We start from the raw sequence: 16,794 nt of genomic DNA, 5'->3' as shown, positions 1-16,794 counted from the left end.
TGTCTTTGTAACTTTTCTAAATCATTTAGAGGATAGAATATTGTTCCAAGATGTGGTGTCAGCCTCGGCTCAGTGGTAGTACTCTTGCCTGAGTCAGAAATTTACAGGTTTAAGCCCTGATGTAAAAAGACTACTGAGCACTTGGTTTGAGTATAAAACAAGGCTTTAATCAACTGTTTCACAACCATGAGATTCTAGTTACATCACTATTTCCTGGTTAGAAAAACATCCTGAACAAACTGGATCCACGCCTGAGTACTTATACTCCTTGGACGGCGCCACCAGCTGGCCGCCCAGTGTTATTTCATGAGTCATTTCTTCATAAATGATAAGATTCATGACAAGCCCCACCGCAAAGACTTGAGCGCACAATCTAGGTTGATACTTCAATGCAGTACTGAGGGAGTGCCATCTTTCAGATGAGATGTTAAACTGAGGCCCTGTCCTGTCTGCCTACTCAACTTGAATCTCCCTTGAATCTACCCTTTGAAGGGCCCATAGAGGCACCTGTTGTTGCCTTATGAGCAGCAACCCCAACTGCCCCATCTCTCTCATTAACCTTCACACCCAGTGCATCCACTGAGGACTAACCTTGCCAACCTCCTTGTCCCATCCAACACCACCCTGGACTCTGCCAATGATCAACAATTGTTGCTATATAAATGCAAGTTCTTTTTTGAAGTTTGCATATGACGCTTAATTGGGTGCAGTAGCCATTGATGCGAATGAATATGCAATAATCCAAAGGGATCTGGGCATTCTAGGTCAATGGGCAGAGAGGTGGCAGATGAACTTCAACACAGGTAAGTGTGCAGTCACAAGATTAGGTAGAAGCAGCAAGAATGTGGATTACATATTAAATGGCACACTGCTCAAGCTAACAGAGCAGGAAAGAGATCTGGGAATTTGGTTGTATAGATCATTAAAACTGAGTTCAGTGTTTGCAGATGGTGAAGAAAGCAAATTAAATGTTAGAATGTATAACTAAGGGTATGACCTAAGTCTAAGGAGGCTATGATGACGTGCCAGCTTATGGTGAGTTTGGAGTACTGTGTTCAGTTTGGGTCTCTGTGTTATGCGAAAGATGTATAATTATTGGAAGGAGTCCAGAGGGCTGCAAGGCTGATTCCTGAACTTAGGGGGCTGAGTTACGAGAAAGGATTGTCCACCCTGAGGCTTTACTTTCTGGATTAGAGGCGAATATGGGGAACTTGCTGCAGGGTTTTAAGATTTTCAGAGGTATAAAAAATTTGGATTCAGAAAGTTCTGTTGAGTATGGGGATTGAGGAATGGGGACACAGTTTAATATTCAGGGTGTCAATAGAAAATAGGAAATTTAGACCACTTTTTTAAGCAACTGAGTGATATAACTGTGGAACCAATTATCAGTGGAGGTGCTAGAACAGAGACATGGCATGGTTGAAAACCGGACTGGATGAGTTCTGAAGAAAGGTCATCAACAATAACTTGTATTTATATACAGCATTTTCTATTTTTATTTTGGATGAATGATTATTGAGAGAAGAGATGCAGGGTTATTAATTCCAGAATCACAGTAAAGAAACTAATGGGTGGTTTGGAAGGGTAAGCTTGATGGGTTTTCTCCTGTCTAAAACATTGTTGCTATCCTCAACTTTTTCTTGGATTTAAGATTCCTCGAGATTGACAATCCCTTAAAAAAGGGTGAAATGTTGCTCAAGATGTTGCTGATTAATTATAATAAAATATGTATATATGTTGGATCCAAAGTTCCCACAACAGTTTCCTCCAGCCTATCTCTTTGCCTTTGAAATCAGTCATTTCCGAGTTTGTGCCGGCTGATCATCTAATTGGCCAAACCATCTGTCAATCAGAATCCGCCCAGCCTTTCTCCAGTGGCCACTCAGGGGGAGATAGGGGCGGACTCGACACGGTGACAAGTTTAGTATTTTTTTTGAAGCTTAGTTTTAGGCTCTGGACAAAACCTTTTGTCAAAAAATGATGTGTAAAAAGTTTTCAAAAATTACAGTGCCGTTGAAGCGGCCCACGTGACGGAGAGCAGCCAATGGAGGAGGAGGTGATGCCGGCTCGTGTCGGTTCCCGCCAAATACAAGCGGGCTGGGGGTTGGGGGAGGGGAGTGAGCAGTGAGCGGGAGCCGGAGTGAGGGAGGGCGAGAGCAGTGCCGCGCTGAGCCGGTCCACCACAGCCCAGGACTCGGCACCAACGCCGCCGGGGGGGGTTGGTGGGGGGGGAGAAGAACTGCTGCTGCTGCAGACCCCGAGCCCAGCCCAGCACAGCAAGAGCAGGCGGCCACTCGCACAGCGGCGAGAGAGAGCCGAGCCGAGGTGAGTGAGGCTCCCAACTGGCGGCAAGGCCCCGCCTGAGGTACTGAGCGAGTGAAGGTACCCGGGCCCCGGCACTGACAAGGCAGCTCATGTATCCTGACAGGCCCGGGGCACCCTGAGTGGCTGAGTCCGTGCCGGCTTTGGAGAAGGGGGAGCAGGAGATAAACCCGCACTTTGAATCACTTAAAGCAATTTTTTTTTGGTTGTTAAAACAAGAATTAAACTCGTTTTAAGGCGATGACAGGAAGTTTGCCGGCGAACGGTACGCAGTGGCCCCCCGACCCCTTTCACTCAGCTGCTGAGCCGTAGAAAGGCGGGAGAGGCAGAGAGTCGGATTAAATGGAGCAGCATCAGGATCGGGCAGGGGAGATCAGTTGTTTAAAGACTAATATAAACTATATCTGTACTTCAAATCAAAACATCTATCTTTAGACATTTCTATTTCGTCAGTGTTTGGGTGAACATCTAGTCTTGAATATTGTTTCAGGTTGGGGTTCTGAAACTTTTTTGATCACTTTTTGGGACTGTTTACAGTGCTGTTGACTCTTGTATAAAGAAACGGAATTTGTAAACAAGCCTAACTTCTTTTTTCTCCATTCTGTAATCCGATTTTCACAGTACTCCTCACTTTTATTCCCCAAATTTGTACGGGATTCTCTTTGTTTCTTTTTCCTGGTCAATGCTTCAAATTTTAATTTTCCGTCTAACATTACATCTTTTAAGGCATTAAACAGTAATTTTACATTTTTACAAGCAATAGAGTTGGTTCATGCAAATGAATTGTGAAAATTGAAAGTTCTTGGTGAATCCATAGTAAATGAGTATTGTGCTTCCTACTGCATTGCTCTCATACGTGCAGCATTTCATTGGAGGCAATTTTTAACCCCTTGTGAATACTTGTGCAGTGAGATCACAATGGGTAACACAAACATGCTGATATACATTCCATGGATCAATCATAAGGTAACCAAATTAATTGCATTAAAGGGGTTCTGGTGACCCCATGATAGCAAATACTGTGTTTTATGAAAGTCATCTCTGATGTGAGATGAATTTTGTTTCATCCATGCTAGTGGTCATTTTGAAGTTTATGTTTACTTTTTTTCCAGTGCGAAGCGTTTGGTTGGAGACTTCTCCAAGATTTCTTGTGCTTGATTTACAGTTGGGGGCTGTGATATGTGCTTTGGTTGGGGGAGGGAAGAGAGAGAATATAGCTACAGCAACAAAATGGTACTCTCCGAATGACAGCTGCCTTGTGAATGGCACTAAAATGGTATGTTTCAGCAGATAATTGAAATAGCATTGAGCAAAGTTTTTTTGTGATTCCCATCTTTTTGGGTGCCACTGTCATCCCAGGTGGGTGGGCAGGCAATGATTACCTCTGCCTTTAATTCGCTGTTGGAAGATTGTGAATACCCTGTGTGAGCCTCCCCGCCCTCTTTCCCCCCCCCCCCCCCGGCCTCCCAAAAAAAAACCTCCCTGTACAGAACTGTTTGATGCGGCCCTTACAACAATGTGATTTAAGATCGGGACCCGTAAGGAATAAACCATTTTGTGGCATATATTGTAATTCTGGATTGCAACAGTTTTTGCAAGGATTTTGGCAGCGTACTGACAGTTGTGAGATGGAATTTAATATCAATTTCTGGAAGAGGTTAATAAAGTAATGGATAGGTGTACCAGCTGAATGTTAATATGTTGGCTTGAAGGTGTTTTTAGCTGGACTGTTGGCATCTTATTTCCCTACTCTTTGTAAAAGGGAAGATTAATCATGTGGAATTGCCCTATGTGTCCAAGAAACTAATTAAGCAGAAGGATGTTCTGTATTTTAATGGAGGTATTGGGGAAGGGAAACTTATCCTTAAGTCAACAGTTGAGTTATCTTTCAGGTTTTGAGAAGGGTAATGTGTCTCTTGCATCTTTTATAGGATTGTGCAAATCTCTCACAAGCCATTTGTGTACTATTGAAGCCAGAACCATGGGCACTTATCTTTTACATTTCACCTCCACCCTGCCATTACTTGTTGCTTCCCTTTACTAGTCAGCTGAGATTTAAAACTTCTCATTGGGATGCACTTCTGCCTTTTGTACTTGGTGGCAGCACTAGTGGTGCAGGACATGCTGTGCCATTGTTCACTCAGGATAAAGTAATTTATAGATCAGAACTATTGCTTGGTAACAAGCTGCTTAAGGGTATTTCTCTCTTTTTCTCCTTCTTCACCCCTTTTCAAATAAACACCTTTCTGCTTACCTGGCAACCTGGACAATGCACGTTGACATTCAAGCTCCTTTTCACAAGGTATGCTGGAGATTCTAAAAGTAAAAAACCTCTGTAGTAAAGAACTGCGGACCAAATGGAGAAGCCTGTGTCCAATCCTGACCCTAAAATCTTGAAATGTTTTGGTGTGCTACCAGAAGTTGAGCTATTCTCTAAATATCATTACATGCCTTGAGGAAATCTCTGAAGTAGCTTGGTTATTTTGTACAGTTTTACACTGCTGAAGCCTTGCATTTTAGTCTTGTAAAGCTGAGTGGCCATGCAGGAGCAAGATTACTGTATGCAACACCTCAAATTATGCTTCACAACATTTCAAGGGGCGTTTGAGCTCGTTATACCTCAATCTTGTACATGGCAGGTTAGTTTTTAAAGTCACTTGGCTGAAGAGATTCCTGATTTACACTCAATTGAGAATTTATAAAAACCATTGTTAAACTAAAATCTTAGGTTTGATTATCCTGTTGAATAAGTAGAATAGCTGTAATTTTTTTCTGTTGTATGCAATGGTACATTGGCCATAATGTTGATCAGTGTTTATCACCGTTGAGTGGATGTCATTGTGATAAATGTTTGGGTGTAATAACTGAGGTTTGTGAGACTTTTGGATAAAAATACTTGCTACCACTCCAGATAGGGCGGAGTACAAATATTCTATGCTATGGGATGTGAGTTATGCCAAATAAACTAATGCAGCTAAATTCCAAAGCTCTAGCCTTAAAAGTGCTGGGTAGAGGCTCTACTTTTCTTCCTCAAATTGTTCTTGAACACTTTGCGTGGTGTGTTTCAGAGCTACATTGGTGAATGCCTGAGCAGGCTGCACACCTGCAATCTTTACTGTAGGAAGCAAAGCGAGTGCACCACTGAACAAGAAAATTACCATCTATAGATTGTAAGTGTTTGTTGTATTCACACTCCTACCTCTGCTAAAGCTGGGTTACAGTTTGACAGTTGCTGGCACCCTTCCAGTTGCTACATATTGTGAACCTGGAGAGTGATGGCAGGTTATTCAACTATGGAGGGCATTACACCCAAGGTGTATTTTTACCTGATAGCCACACCTGAACTTTCCAGTAGGGATTAATGGGTAGCACTCAGAAGCAGGAACCTTGCCGTACTACTTTTTTGTCACTCTGTTGGCCATACACTGTGCAGGCAATTCTAGTCACTGCTACTACCTTGGTTGACATTGGATAATTGAACCTGGTCAGAGTGGCCCAGTACTCCTTTCTGCAAGATATTGATGAGCAATTTTGTTTGTCATCACTAGGATTATCATGATCAATTTTCCACATTTATTCATAGTGAAATCTTTGCCTTCTGAAATTTATGCAGTCTACACTTTTTGTGCAAAGTTGTTTAATTCAAATGACCTGATACAATTTCTTTTGCACTAATATGTTCTTTGTTAATTCAGAGCACTGGATAATTCAACTTTTGTAGCTCACAGAATGAATTTGAATTATCACTGGACTGTATTCTGGTAACTTGCAATCTAACAATTTTGTTAAGTGCCTGTTCATTATTTGAAGGGTTCAGTCAGGACTTTAGCAGCTAAGATGGAAACTATACGTAGAATACAGTTGGTTACCAGCTGAAGTGCACATGGCAATGCTATCTCCAAATTTTTGAAAAGTATGAGATAGATAAAGGAATTTAATATAAAAATAAGTTGAGCCCCATTGCAATAAAAATATATATATATATATATTTCTGCAGGTGTCTTTTTTTCCCCAAAAAAATCCTTATTTCTTTGGGAGGTTTCTGGGCCAACTGCTTCCAACAGGGAAGTCTTTGCAGATACTCAAGTCAACTGCACCAAAACATTTCTTCATCTTTGAATGCATATGAAGAAATGCAAATGTCAACTCTTACGGTTGTTCTCAGAAGCATGCTACAGGAAACTTTTTTTTTTTATCCGGCACCGACGGGACTGACGTGCCGGTTCATCAAAAATTCCGGATAACCGAAAGCTATAGTAAAAGATACGGAGCTGAGAGCTCCGTATAAAGCAACAAACCCTGGTGCTTAGCAACAAGTGCAGAACAATGGCCACAAGTTCCAAGCGTCTCTGTAGCTTAGCAACAGCTGCAGCCACACCCTTGCACAGCAACAGATGGAGGAAGGCACTGAGTGCGAGTCAGCAGAGAGTGCTGTGAGTTTGGGTAAGTGAGTTAGGGTAAGTGGGGTGTTAGGTGCTCTCTTCAAACTTTAACACTGGGTTGTAGTTAATAAGGCCTTTCTGGTGCAGAGTGACTGTTGGTAAACCATTTAACTGGTGTAATTAGAGGGATTGATTTAATTTAAATCCAATTAATTAAAGGGGATACCAGCATCTAAAATCGGGCAGAGGGTGTCCATAACTAACAATAAAAAATTTAATTAATTACATAGAATGGAGCAGGTGATGTGTTACTGTTGTGAGATGTGGGAGCCGGTGGACCCCATTGAGGCTCACGGTGATTACGTCTGTGACAAGTGTCTGCTGCTACAGGAACTCCAGCTCCGTGTTGATGAGCTGGAGTCTGAGCTTCAGACACTGTGACACATCAGGGAGGGGGAGAAGTACCTGGACTCTGTGTATCAGGAGGTGGTCACACCTATGAAGTTAATTAATTCAGATGTAGCCCATGGTTAGGGACAGGACAGTGTGACTACAAGTGAGGCAGGTACGGGGATCCAGGAGGTAGTGTTGGAGGAGCCGCAGCCCTTGCTCTTGTCTAACAGGTTCGAGGTTCTTACTCCATGGGGACAGGAGCAGGGACTGCAGGGAGGATGAGCAACCTGGCCACAGCACCGTGGAACGGGGGGCCATTCAAGAGGGGAGTAAATAGAAATGTTGTAGTGGTAGGGGACAGTATTATTAGGGGGATAGATAGAGTTCTCTACAGCAGAGAGCGAGAGTCCCGAAGGCTGTGTTGCCTACCCGGTGCCAGGGTTAAGGACATCTCCTCTGGGCTGGAAAGAAACTTGCAGTGGGAGGGGGTGGATCCAGTTGTCATGGTCCATGTTGGTACAAACGACGTAGATAGGACAAGGAAGCCGGTTCTGTTAAAGGAGTATGAGCAGCTAGGGGTCAAATTAAAAAAACAGAACCTCAAGGGTAATAATCTCCTGAGCCACGAGCGAATTTGGCTAGGACAAATAAAATTAGAGAGTTAAATGTGTGGCTCAAAGACTGGTGTGGGAGAAATGGGTTTTGCTTCCTGGGACACTGGCACCAGTACTGGGGCAGGAGGGAGCTGTTCCGTTGGGACGGGCTTCACTTGGCCAGTGCTGGGACTAGAGTCCTGGCGGATCATATAACTAGGGCTGTAGAGAGGGCTTTAAACTAACTAGTGGGGGGGGAGGTTCCCAGAGAGCAAATAATAAAAATGACAACAGAGAAGGTCATAGACTTAGGTAGCAGTGGGGAAATTAAAAACCAGAGTGTGTCAGGAAGGGGCAGAAGGTATGGAGTAAAAGGTAAAGTAATAAAAAGGGCAAAAGCAGGAACTAAGTGTCACAAAACATATTTGAAAGTTCTCTTATCTGAATGCACGTAGCATTCGTAACAAAATAGACGAGTTAATGGCACAAATAACTACATATGGGTATGATCTTGTGGCCATTACAGAAACATGGCTGCAGGGTGACAATGCCTGGGAATAAAACATACCAGGTTATTTAACGATCAGGAAGGACAGGCAGGAAGGAAGGGGAGGTGGGGTGGCTATGTTAATAAAGGAAGGAATCACTGTAATACAGAGAAATGATATTGGGTCAAAAGATCAGGATAATGAAACAGTTTGGGTGGAGGTAAGGAATAATAAGGGGAAAAAAACACTAGTGGGCGTAGTCTATAGGCCTCCGAACAGTTGCAACTCTGTTGGACTGAGTATCAATCAGGAAATAGTTGAGGCTTGTAATAAGGGAACATCTATAATTATGGGGGATTTTAACTATCATATTAATTGGACAAATCAAATTGGGCAGAGCAGCCTTGAGGATGAGTTCATTGAGTGTATTAGGGATGGGTTTCTTGAGCAGTATGTAACTGAACCGACCAGGGGGCAGGCAACCTTAGATCTGGTCCTGTGTAACGAGACAGGATTAATTAAAAATGTCCTAGTAAAGGATCCCCTTGGAATGAGTGACCATAACATGGTTGAATTCCATATTCAATTAGAGGGTGAGAAGGTTGGATCTCAAACAAGCGTGCTAAGCTTGAATAAAGGAGACTATGAAGGTATGAGAGCGGAATTGAGTAGAGTGGATTGGGAAAATAGATTAAAGGGTAAGACGATACATGATCAGTGGTGTACATTCAAGGAGTTATTTTACAACTTCCAAAAAATATATATTCCACTGAGAAGAAAAGGGTGTAAAAGAAAAGACAGCCATCCGTGGCTAAGTAAAGAAATTAAGGATAGTATTCGACTAAAAACAAGGGCATATAAGGTAGCCAAATCTAGTGGGAGGATAGAGGATTGGGAAAACTTTAAAAGACAGCAAAAAATAACAAAAAGATTGATTAAGAAAGGGAAGATAGATTATGAAAGTAAATTAGCGAAAAATATAAAAACAGATAGTAAGAGTTTTTATAGTTATATAAAAAGAAAAAGGGTGGCTAAAGTAAATGTTGGTCCCTTAGAGGATGAGACCGGGAAATTAATGGGAAATATGGAGATGGCAAAAACAGAGTGAATATTTTGTATCAGTTTTTACAGTAGAGGACACTAAGAATATCCCAACACTGGACAAACAGGGGGCTATAGGGGGGGGGGAGGAGCTAAACACGATCAAAATCACTAAGGAAGTGGTACTCGGTAAAATAATGGGACTCAAGGCGGATAAATCACCTGGACCTGATAGCTTACATCCTAGGGTCTTGAGGGAAGTGGCGGTAGGGATTGTAGATGCATTAGTAGTAATTTTCCAAAACTCCCTGGATTCAGCAAAGGTCCCGGCAGACTGGAAAACTGCTACTGTAACACCCTTATTTTAAAAGGGCAGTAGACAGAAGGCTGGAAACTATAGACCAGTTAGCCTAACATCTGTGGTAGGTAAAATTTTGGAGTCCATTATTAAGGAGACAGTAACAGGACATTTGGATAATCATAATTTAATAGGACAAAGTCAGCATGGTTTTATGAAGGGGAAGTCATGTTTGACAAATTTGCTGGAGTTCTTTGAGGAAGTAACATATAGGGTGGATAAAGGGGAACCAGTGGACGTAGTGTATTTAGACTTCCAAAAGGCATTTGACAAGGTGCCACACAAAAGATCATTGCTTAAGATAAAAAATCATGGGATTGGGGGTAATACTCTGGCATGGATAGAGGATTGGCTATCTAACAGAAGGCAGAGAGTTGGGATAAATGGTTCATTCTCAGACTGGCAATCAGTAACTAGTGGTGTTCCGCAGGGGTCAGTGCTGGGTCCCCAACTCTTTACAATCTATATTAACGATTTGGAGGAGTGGACCGAGTGTAACATATCAAAGTTTGCAGATGATACTAAGATGGGAGGGAAAGTAGTGAGTGAGGAGGACATAAAAAACCTGCAAGAGGACATAGACAGGCTAAGTAAGTGGGCAGAGATTTGGCAGATGGAATACAATACTGGAAAGTGTGAGGTTATGCACTTTGGCAGGAAAAATTGTAGAGCAAGTTATTATCTTAATGGCAAGAAACTGGAAAGTACTGAAGTACAAAGGGATCTGGGGGTCCTGGTGCACGAAACTCAAAAGGTTAGTATGCAGGTGCAGCAAGTGATTAAGAAGGCCAATGGAATGTTGGCTTTCATTGCTAGGGGGATAGAATATAAAAATAGGGAGGTATTGCTTCAGTTGTACAAGGTATTGGTGAGACCGCACCTGGAATACTGCATACAGTTTTGGTGTCCATACTTAAGACATACTTGCTCTCGAGTCAGTACAAAGAAGGTTCACTCGGTTAATCCCGGGGATGAGGGGATGGACATATGAGGAGAGGTTGAGTAGATTGGGACTCATTGGAGTTCAGAAGAATGAGAGGCGATCTTATTGAAACATAGAAGATTGTGAAGGGGTTGGATCGGGTGGATACGGGGAGGATGTTCCCGATGATGGGTGAAACTAGAACTAAGGGGCTGCTCTTTCAAAACTGAGATGAGGAGGAACTACTTCACTGAGGGTGGTAGGTCCATGGAATATGCTGCCCCAAAAAGCTGTAGAAGCTACATCATTACATAAATTTAAAACAGAAATAGACAGTTTCCTAGAAGCAAGGGGAATTAAGGGTTACGGGGAGCGGGCAGGAATTTGGACACGAGTCTAGGTTTGGATCGGTCATGGCCCTGTGGGTAGCGGAGCGGGCCCAGGGGCCGTGTAGCCTGATCCTGCTCCTATTTCGTGTGTCTAATTCTGTTAGATTCAGGAGATGGTTCTGTGATAGTGGATTGGCGGTTAGGATCAGATCAGCCATGATCTTATTGAATGGCGGCGCAGGCTCGAGGTGCTGATTGGCCTACTCCTGCTCCTATTTCTTATGTTCTTATGAATATGAAGTAAAACTTAGCTGAACCTACTCCTGAATTTTGCCGGTTAACCGAGATTTCCGGTTATTTAGGTGCCGGTAAATCAGTTTCCTGTATTTGGTATGCACATTAAGTATCAAAACCAGTTAACCTGCCATAATGACCAGAAATTCTCTCTCCATCTGAACACTGAAATTGATTTAATAAAATGATTTTGATCTGAAGTATCATGTTGTTTTAGATTATATTAAAAGTTTCTGAAAGACAGTAAAACTTTGGATTTATTTTTGACAGTTTAAAGTACGGTATTAGATTATTTTAACAATTACTGTGAGGGGTGAATAAGGTTAGGTTATGTGCTGTAGGACACTTGACTGACATTTTTATTTATATAGGAAAGGTGTTAACTTGCTCTTTTTTACATACAAGTGGTTTCAAGTTTTTTCTGTTCTTTTGTGTGAATAACTTTAATTTTTTTTCTTTGCAGTAATGGAGGAGTGCAAGTTGAAAGCAGCCACTCCAGCAAAGAAACTGGTCCAAGGTAACTTAATTCTTGTGTATTACAGTAATATGTTGTGTTTCCTGATGGTGGTATAATGGGTTGCAACATGGTCCTTTCAGGCTTCTGAGACTTGAACTAAGTTTTAGCCTAGACAGAAACCATTTAATGTCTCCCGTGAATTGAACGCTACCCTTATTGTTTCATCCAGTGGTACGCTTGAATGGTTTTTTAAAACAAAATCCTTTGCCAAAGTGGTGCTTTGTTTGGAAGTCTAGTTTGTAGCTTTTCTATTTCTCTCTTTATCCCAACCTCATGACTGTAACCTACCATATGTTCTGTGAAAATCTCTTGCACCTTTACACTAGTCATCGAGTTGATTTTTATCCTCAGTGACCCACTGCTGATGGTTTTTAGCAGGGTGTTGCTTTTTATGAAAAACAAGTTACCTCTGCAGGAGGCATGGTCAGAATGGCACAGGAGTACTAAATGGACTCGAGCATAGCAGGATGTGACTTCAACTAAATTTTGAGATTTAACGCTGAATCCTTTACATTTTTTTTGATAATTGGCAGGGCAGAGTTGGGGCCGTTGCAGTTGGCCACCATCGAGCTGAGCCAGGGAGAGGAGAAATCATCCTGTGTTCCTACATGTTATTACTATCCAGTAAACCATGGTCGAAAGTGCTTGTGTGTGGACACCAATTGAAGGCATTATAGTACTCGGCCATGATGCTCCAGTGGTCTCCAAACCTGCTGACACTCAGTCAAAGCTCACACATTAATAATTGCAACTTGGGTGAAATACTACAGTGCTGTTGGTGCTAATTAATGAAGCAATTTTGAGTTTCTGGAGTGCTGCTGGCAGCTATAAAGTCCATACTCAACCACTGGATTGGAGGGGCAAAATTGGAAGAAACCATTCTGTCTGTCTTTTTTTGTTTTTTAGTATGTTGTAAATTGCTCCTTGTTTCTAAATCTGTTTAATAACGGTAGAAACTTTCGTTTATGCTTATGTTGCAGCGCGATTGCCTTTCAAACGTCTCAACCCTGTACCAAAGCCAGAAAATGAAGAGACTACTGATGCCAAGCGGGCAAAAATATCGACCAGTGCACCTGCACAACTAGCTGCAGTCAAACTGATTGCCTCTGATGAGGATGTTGAAAATGACTGCAAAGTAAACTTGGACGGCCAAACTGGAAATTCTGCAACAACAGATGGGGATCTGGCTCCTTCCAAACTTGTTAATGGGAAAGGACCTCTTGATGATTTCTTGCATTCCATTCAGAAGAGTAATCCTACGGTTAAGATTCACAGTAGCAAACTCCATTCCACGACAATTGACTTAACATGCGATTCTAGCAACGAAGTCTCGGACAGCGTAGACACCATAGGTGTAAAAATGGTGACTTCTGTTAAAGATCTAAGTAAGAAAGTAAAAGTTGATTCTGAAAAGAAATGTAACTGGCTGGATAGCCTGAAGCCAAGAGTAACTAAAGGGGTAAATTCTTCTCAATCTGTGAATTCTGAAAGTTCAGCACCTGGGCAGACTAGCAGGGAAACTAAAGCAAAGCAAGGACAAGAAATTGAAGGCGATAGCCTTGTTGCTAACCGTGTGCTCAAAGGCAGAGTTCCAGTAGTGGTTTTAAAAGATATAATGGCTGACAAGTCATGCTGGACTGGGAGTCTAGAGAAGGGCATAGTGCAAGTGGAAGGAACTCGGTCACTTGCAAATGAAAGCAGCGACTCACCCGTCAGTTCATTATCGAGTTCTGTTTCAGCTACTGATAGCTCACCAGAAGCAAGATCTCGAGAGGATGAGAAGAGTCCCAGATCTACATCATCAACTCCTGGAAGCAAGGTTGATACAAAATTATTATTTTTGCACATTCTGAAATTTGGGGGAGGGGAAGAGAAAGAAGTGTGTGTTAATGTCTATACTTCTAGTACATTCATGAGAACGTACTTTATACTACGTCCACTTGAACTGTGAAACATCTAGGAATGCAATTATGCATGTGTCTGGAAAAATCATTTTGAGCTGTTTAACAAAGATGAAATGCTACTTATGGGAGTGATGAGAGCCATTTATAAAAAAGAGGGTTGTGCAATATTAAAGTCTATCAACAAGTGCATTTAAAAACAATTCTGTATAGCATGTTTTCAAAGTGGTAAATAAGCCTAATGTACACTACATACACTTGAGCCTCAATTGTTACCTTGTGTATTTTTTTTCTGACATTATCCAAGTTTTAAATTGACATTTGGTCCCCTTCTGGTTGTGTTCCAGTTCCAATAGGCAAGATTGCCACTTGATGATTCTGTGGTTGTTGGCTGCTGTATTCACAAGTTTAAAGACCTTTTGTAAACATAACTTGGCACTTTCAGTTCTCCTGCATCATTTCTGTTATGAAATCTGCCAACATGGCATGTTTTAAAAAATTTTTTGAATATAATGTGATATTGCTGTACCTTACCTGCATATAATGTTTTTAATTGTATAGCCTCCCTAGACAAAATGATTGTGCCCATGAAAATCAGACTGGCTGCCTGGGCTATAGTGGGTGCAGTACTGTTCCTTTTCATGTAAGTGAAGGAAAACGAAAACAGAAAATGTTGTAAATGCACAGCAGGTTGGATGGTATCTGAAACCGGCACCTAAGTTAACCCACAAGGGTGGGGTCACTCAATCAGATTGTAACACTTTACCGGAAACACTTTCCTTACGTTTCCTACATTGCAACAGTGACTACGCTTCAAAAAGTACTTTGTTGGCTGTAATGCGCTTTGGGACGTCTGGTGGTCGTGAAAGGTGCTACATAAATGCAAGTTTTATTTGGAGTCTTTAGATAATTAAAATAGCCTGCAATTATGACTAATACACACTCGCCTAATTTATCTCAAATTTCAACAATTTTTTTCAACTGCTTGGCATTCTAACATTTCCAGTAATGTGACTGATCTCTTGGTGTTCCTTAGCTCAATCCAGCGATTCTGTTTTAACCATTTCTCGTATTCTCGCGCTAGGATTTTGTCTTTACTATTGCTAGCTCTTTCTTTGTCACCTCTTCTACCCTATCCACCCTTAAGTTTTATAGCAATATTTAATTGCCATTTTATTTCTGTTCTTTTACAAATACTGATCCAGTTCCCTTTTTTAATGAAATAGCCTCCATTAATGGTCACTTGTAAAGAATTCCATGAGGAGACTAATGATCTAATAATCGTCTTTGGTTGGAGGGGGGCGCGGGGAAAGATCCTTATAATTTAATTCTTCTAGTGATCATCATCAGTCTACGGCAACCAGTGGAAACAATCTTTACTACTTGCCATCAAGACTTTTCATAAAGGTTCTTCTCTCCTTTTTCTCCTGCCCCCCCACCACCAACCTTCTCTGTTTGTGAAAAAGCCCACATTGGTCAAGCCTTTCTTCACAGCTATAACATTTTAATCCTTCTAGTGAATCTTCATTGTAATCATTCCATGGCTCTAATATTTCTATAATTGGTTGAACCCCATGTGTACAAATTTAACATTTCCTGATGTCCCATGTATAAAACTCTCTGAATCCTATTTTGCCTTTTGTCTCTTCTACACTCCCATCATTTATAAAGATTTCTGCATTCATAGTTCTTTTCCTGCACTCATAAGAATCTTGCTGTTTTATCCTGTACTTCGTTTGACTTTTTCCTAAAATGTACTATTTCACATGTCTGCATCTGCCACAGTTTGCCATACCACTTTAAATTGATAATCAGCAAATTGTGATGTGATATTCTCTTGTGCCTGTATTCTAATCCTTACTTGAAAACAATGTGGTCACAAAATTGCTAAGTAGAGTTGGCAGTGGGACATTCTGAGGAATTGGTAATATAGAAGCATACTTTTGTTAGGTAGTGCTGAGAATTTGCAGTAATTAAACACCCAAAAGCCATTCACCGACTGGAGAGAGGCAGAGCAGATGCCATTGCTGGCTTCAGCTCCTCCAGAATGCATCAGAAAGCCTGTCTGCAGCCATCAAATTGGTCAAGATAAAAAAAACTCAACATTTACTGCTTTAAAATACAGAATTATCACTGTTCTCAATTCCTTTCCTTCTTTGTTAAAGCAGCCTGATCACTTCCTACATAAAGAAAAGTTTGCTTTTTAAACCAACCCTAAATGCCTTTGTGACAGAGACTAGTCTATTTGCAGTGTAAGAGAGTATCAGTCAGTGTTTTGTCAAATTGTTGCTTCTCTAAGCAAGTAGTGGTCACGGCTGCATCTGCAGATTGCCAGCTGCAGACTGTGTTCAGTGATGTTGCCCTAAGTCCAACTCCTCCCTAATGAACCCAATTCTGGGATTACTGAATAGGAAACTCCTAGACCTTGGGCTGTAATTTAATCATATTTTGGAAAATCATGAATTAGTAATGTTGAAATAGTACAAGTTATGAAAAGTTTATTGTGGCAATAAACTCCCCTTCTGGTTTTTTCCCCTTCCACTTTTATATATCTCTTGCTGCTATTTTCCCTACTTAACTGTTTTCCTTATTACCTTTTTTTTGCCATTTTTGTTTTTCACATTTGTTGTTCCTGTTGGCAGATTAGAGGCAGTTGTGGACTAGATGTAGCAACGACAGCTGTGTGATTGGGAAAGGATGCGGGAGCCTGGAATTTTTCTGTTTCCACAGGGAGGAGGAAGTGGGAAGAAAGAGTAGGGGTACTGGTATGCCCTTGCTCAACAGTCCTGTGTCAACCTTATTTGCTTGAGTCAGTCTTTGGCCAAGCCCTCATAGCATCCTACCCTCTCACTCCCAGAGCACACCTCTAGTAAAAGCATTTGTTGGGTAATAAAACAATGCTGCCAGATTTCGCAATGAGGGCACGCATGGTTGCTGACTTCCCAACCGTGCTGTGGTTTTTTTTTGTTCCCATCCAGCCTCAGAAATGAACCATACTGCAAGTCCTGAGTACAGACGCATAGCAGTGCTGCTCTGAACAGGAGCCACATGTTAGCTTTGTGTTCTCCTGCTGTGAGAGCTGACTACGTTAAAAAAAAAATTGTTCAGATGCTAATTAACTTGATGTGCATTACTATCTTATTTCAGACTTCCAGCATTTTATTTTTACCTCTACTATGTATACAATGTCAAGTGGCTCTTCGTTTATAGCTGAATATGCTTTGTATCTGAAATTCCACCCTCAATCTTCAAAA

At 41.5% G+C, this 16,794-nt stretch overlaps 1 protein-coding gene across 5 annotated transcripts in view; it reads left to right on the top strand.

Annotated features, from left to right (window-relative positions):
- Positions 1–16,794, top strand: part of chaf1a (chromatin assembly factor 1, subunit A (p150)) — a 75,689-nt gene that overhangs the window by 10,081 nt on the left and 48,814 nt on the right. For 3 of the 5 annotated variants that reach the window (XM_086004894.1, XM_086004892.1, XM_086004893.1), the window contains 2 exons: positions 11,586–11,639; positions 12,620–13,458. In XM_086004894.1, the coding sequence (XP_085861020.1) occupies positions 11,588–11,639; positions 12,620–13,458 (891 nt within the window). In that variant the 5' untranslated portion in view covers positions 11,586–11,587. Of the gene's footprint in view, positions 1–5,397; positions 5,493–6,319; positions 6,766–11,585; positions 11,640–12,619; positions 13,459–16,794 lie in introns of those variants that run through there. The other 2 variants (XM_086004890.1, XM_086004891.1) reach the window with 2 other exon arrangements.

Source organism: Somniosus microcephalus, chromosome 13 (assembly GCF_052327205.1).
Source record: "Somniosus microcephalus isolate GS21.2 chromosome 13, FLI_Smic_1.0, whole genome shotgun sequence".
Classification (NCBI taxonomy): domain Eukaryota; kingdom Metazoa; phylum Chordata; class Chondrichthyes; order Squaliformes; family Somniosidae; genus Somniosus; species Somniosus microcephalus.
Note: the sequence above shows the minus strand (reverse complement) of the source record. Positions and strands in the feature narration are given on the sequence as shown.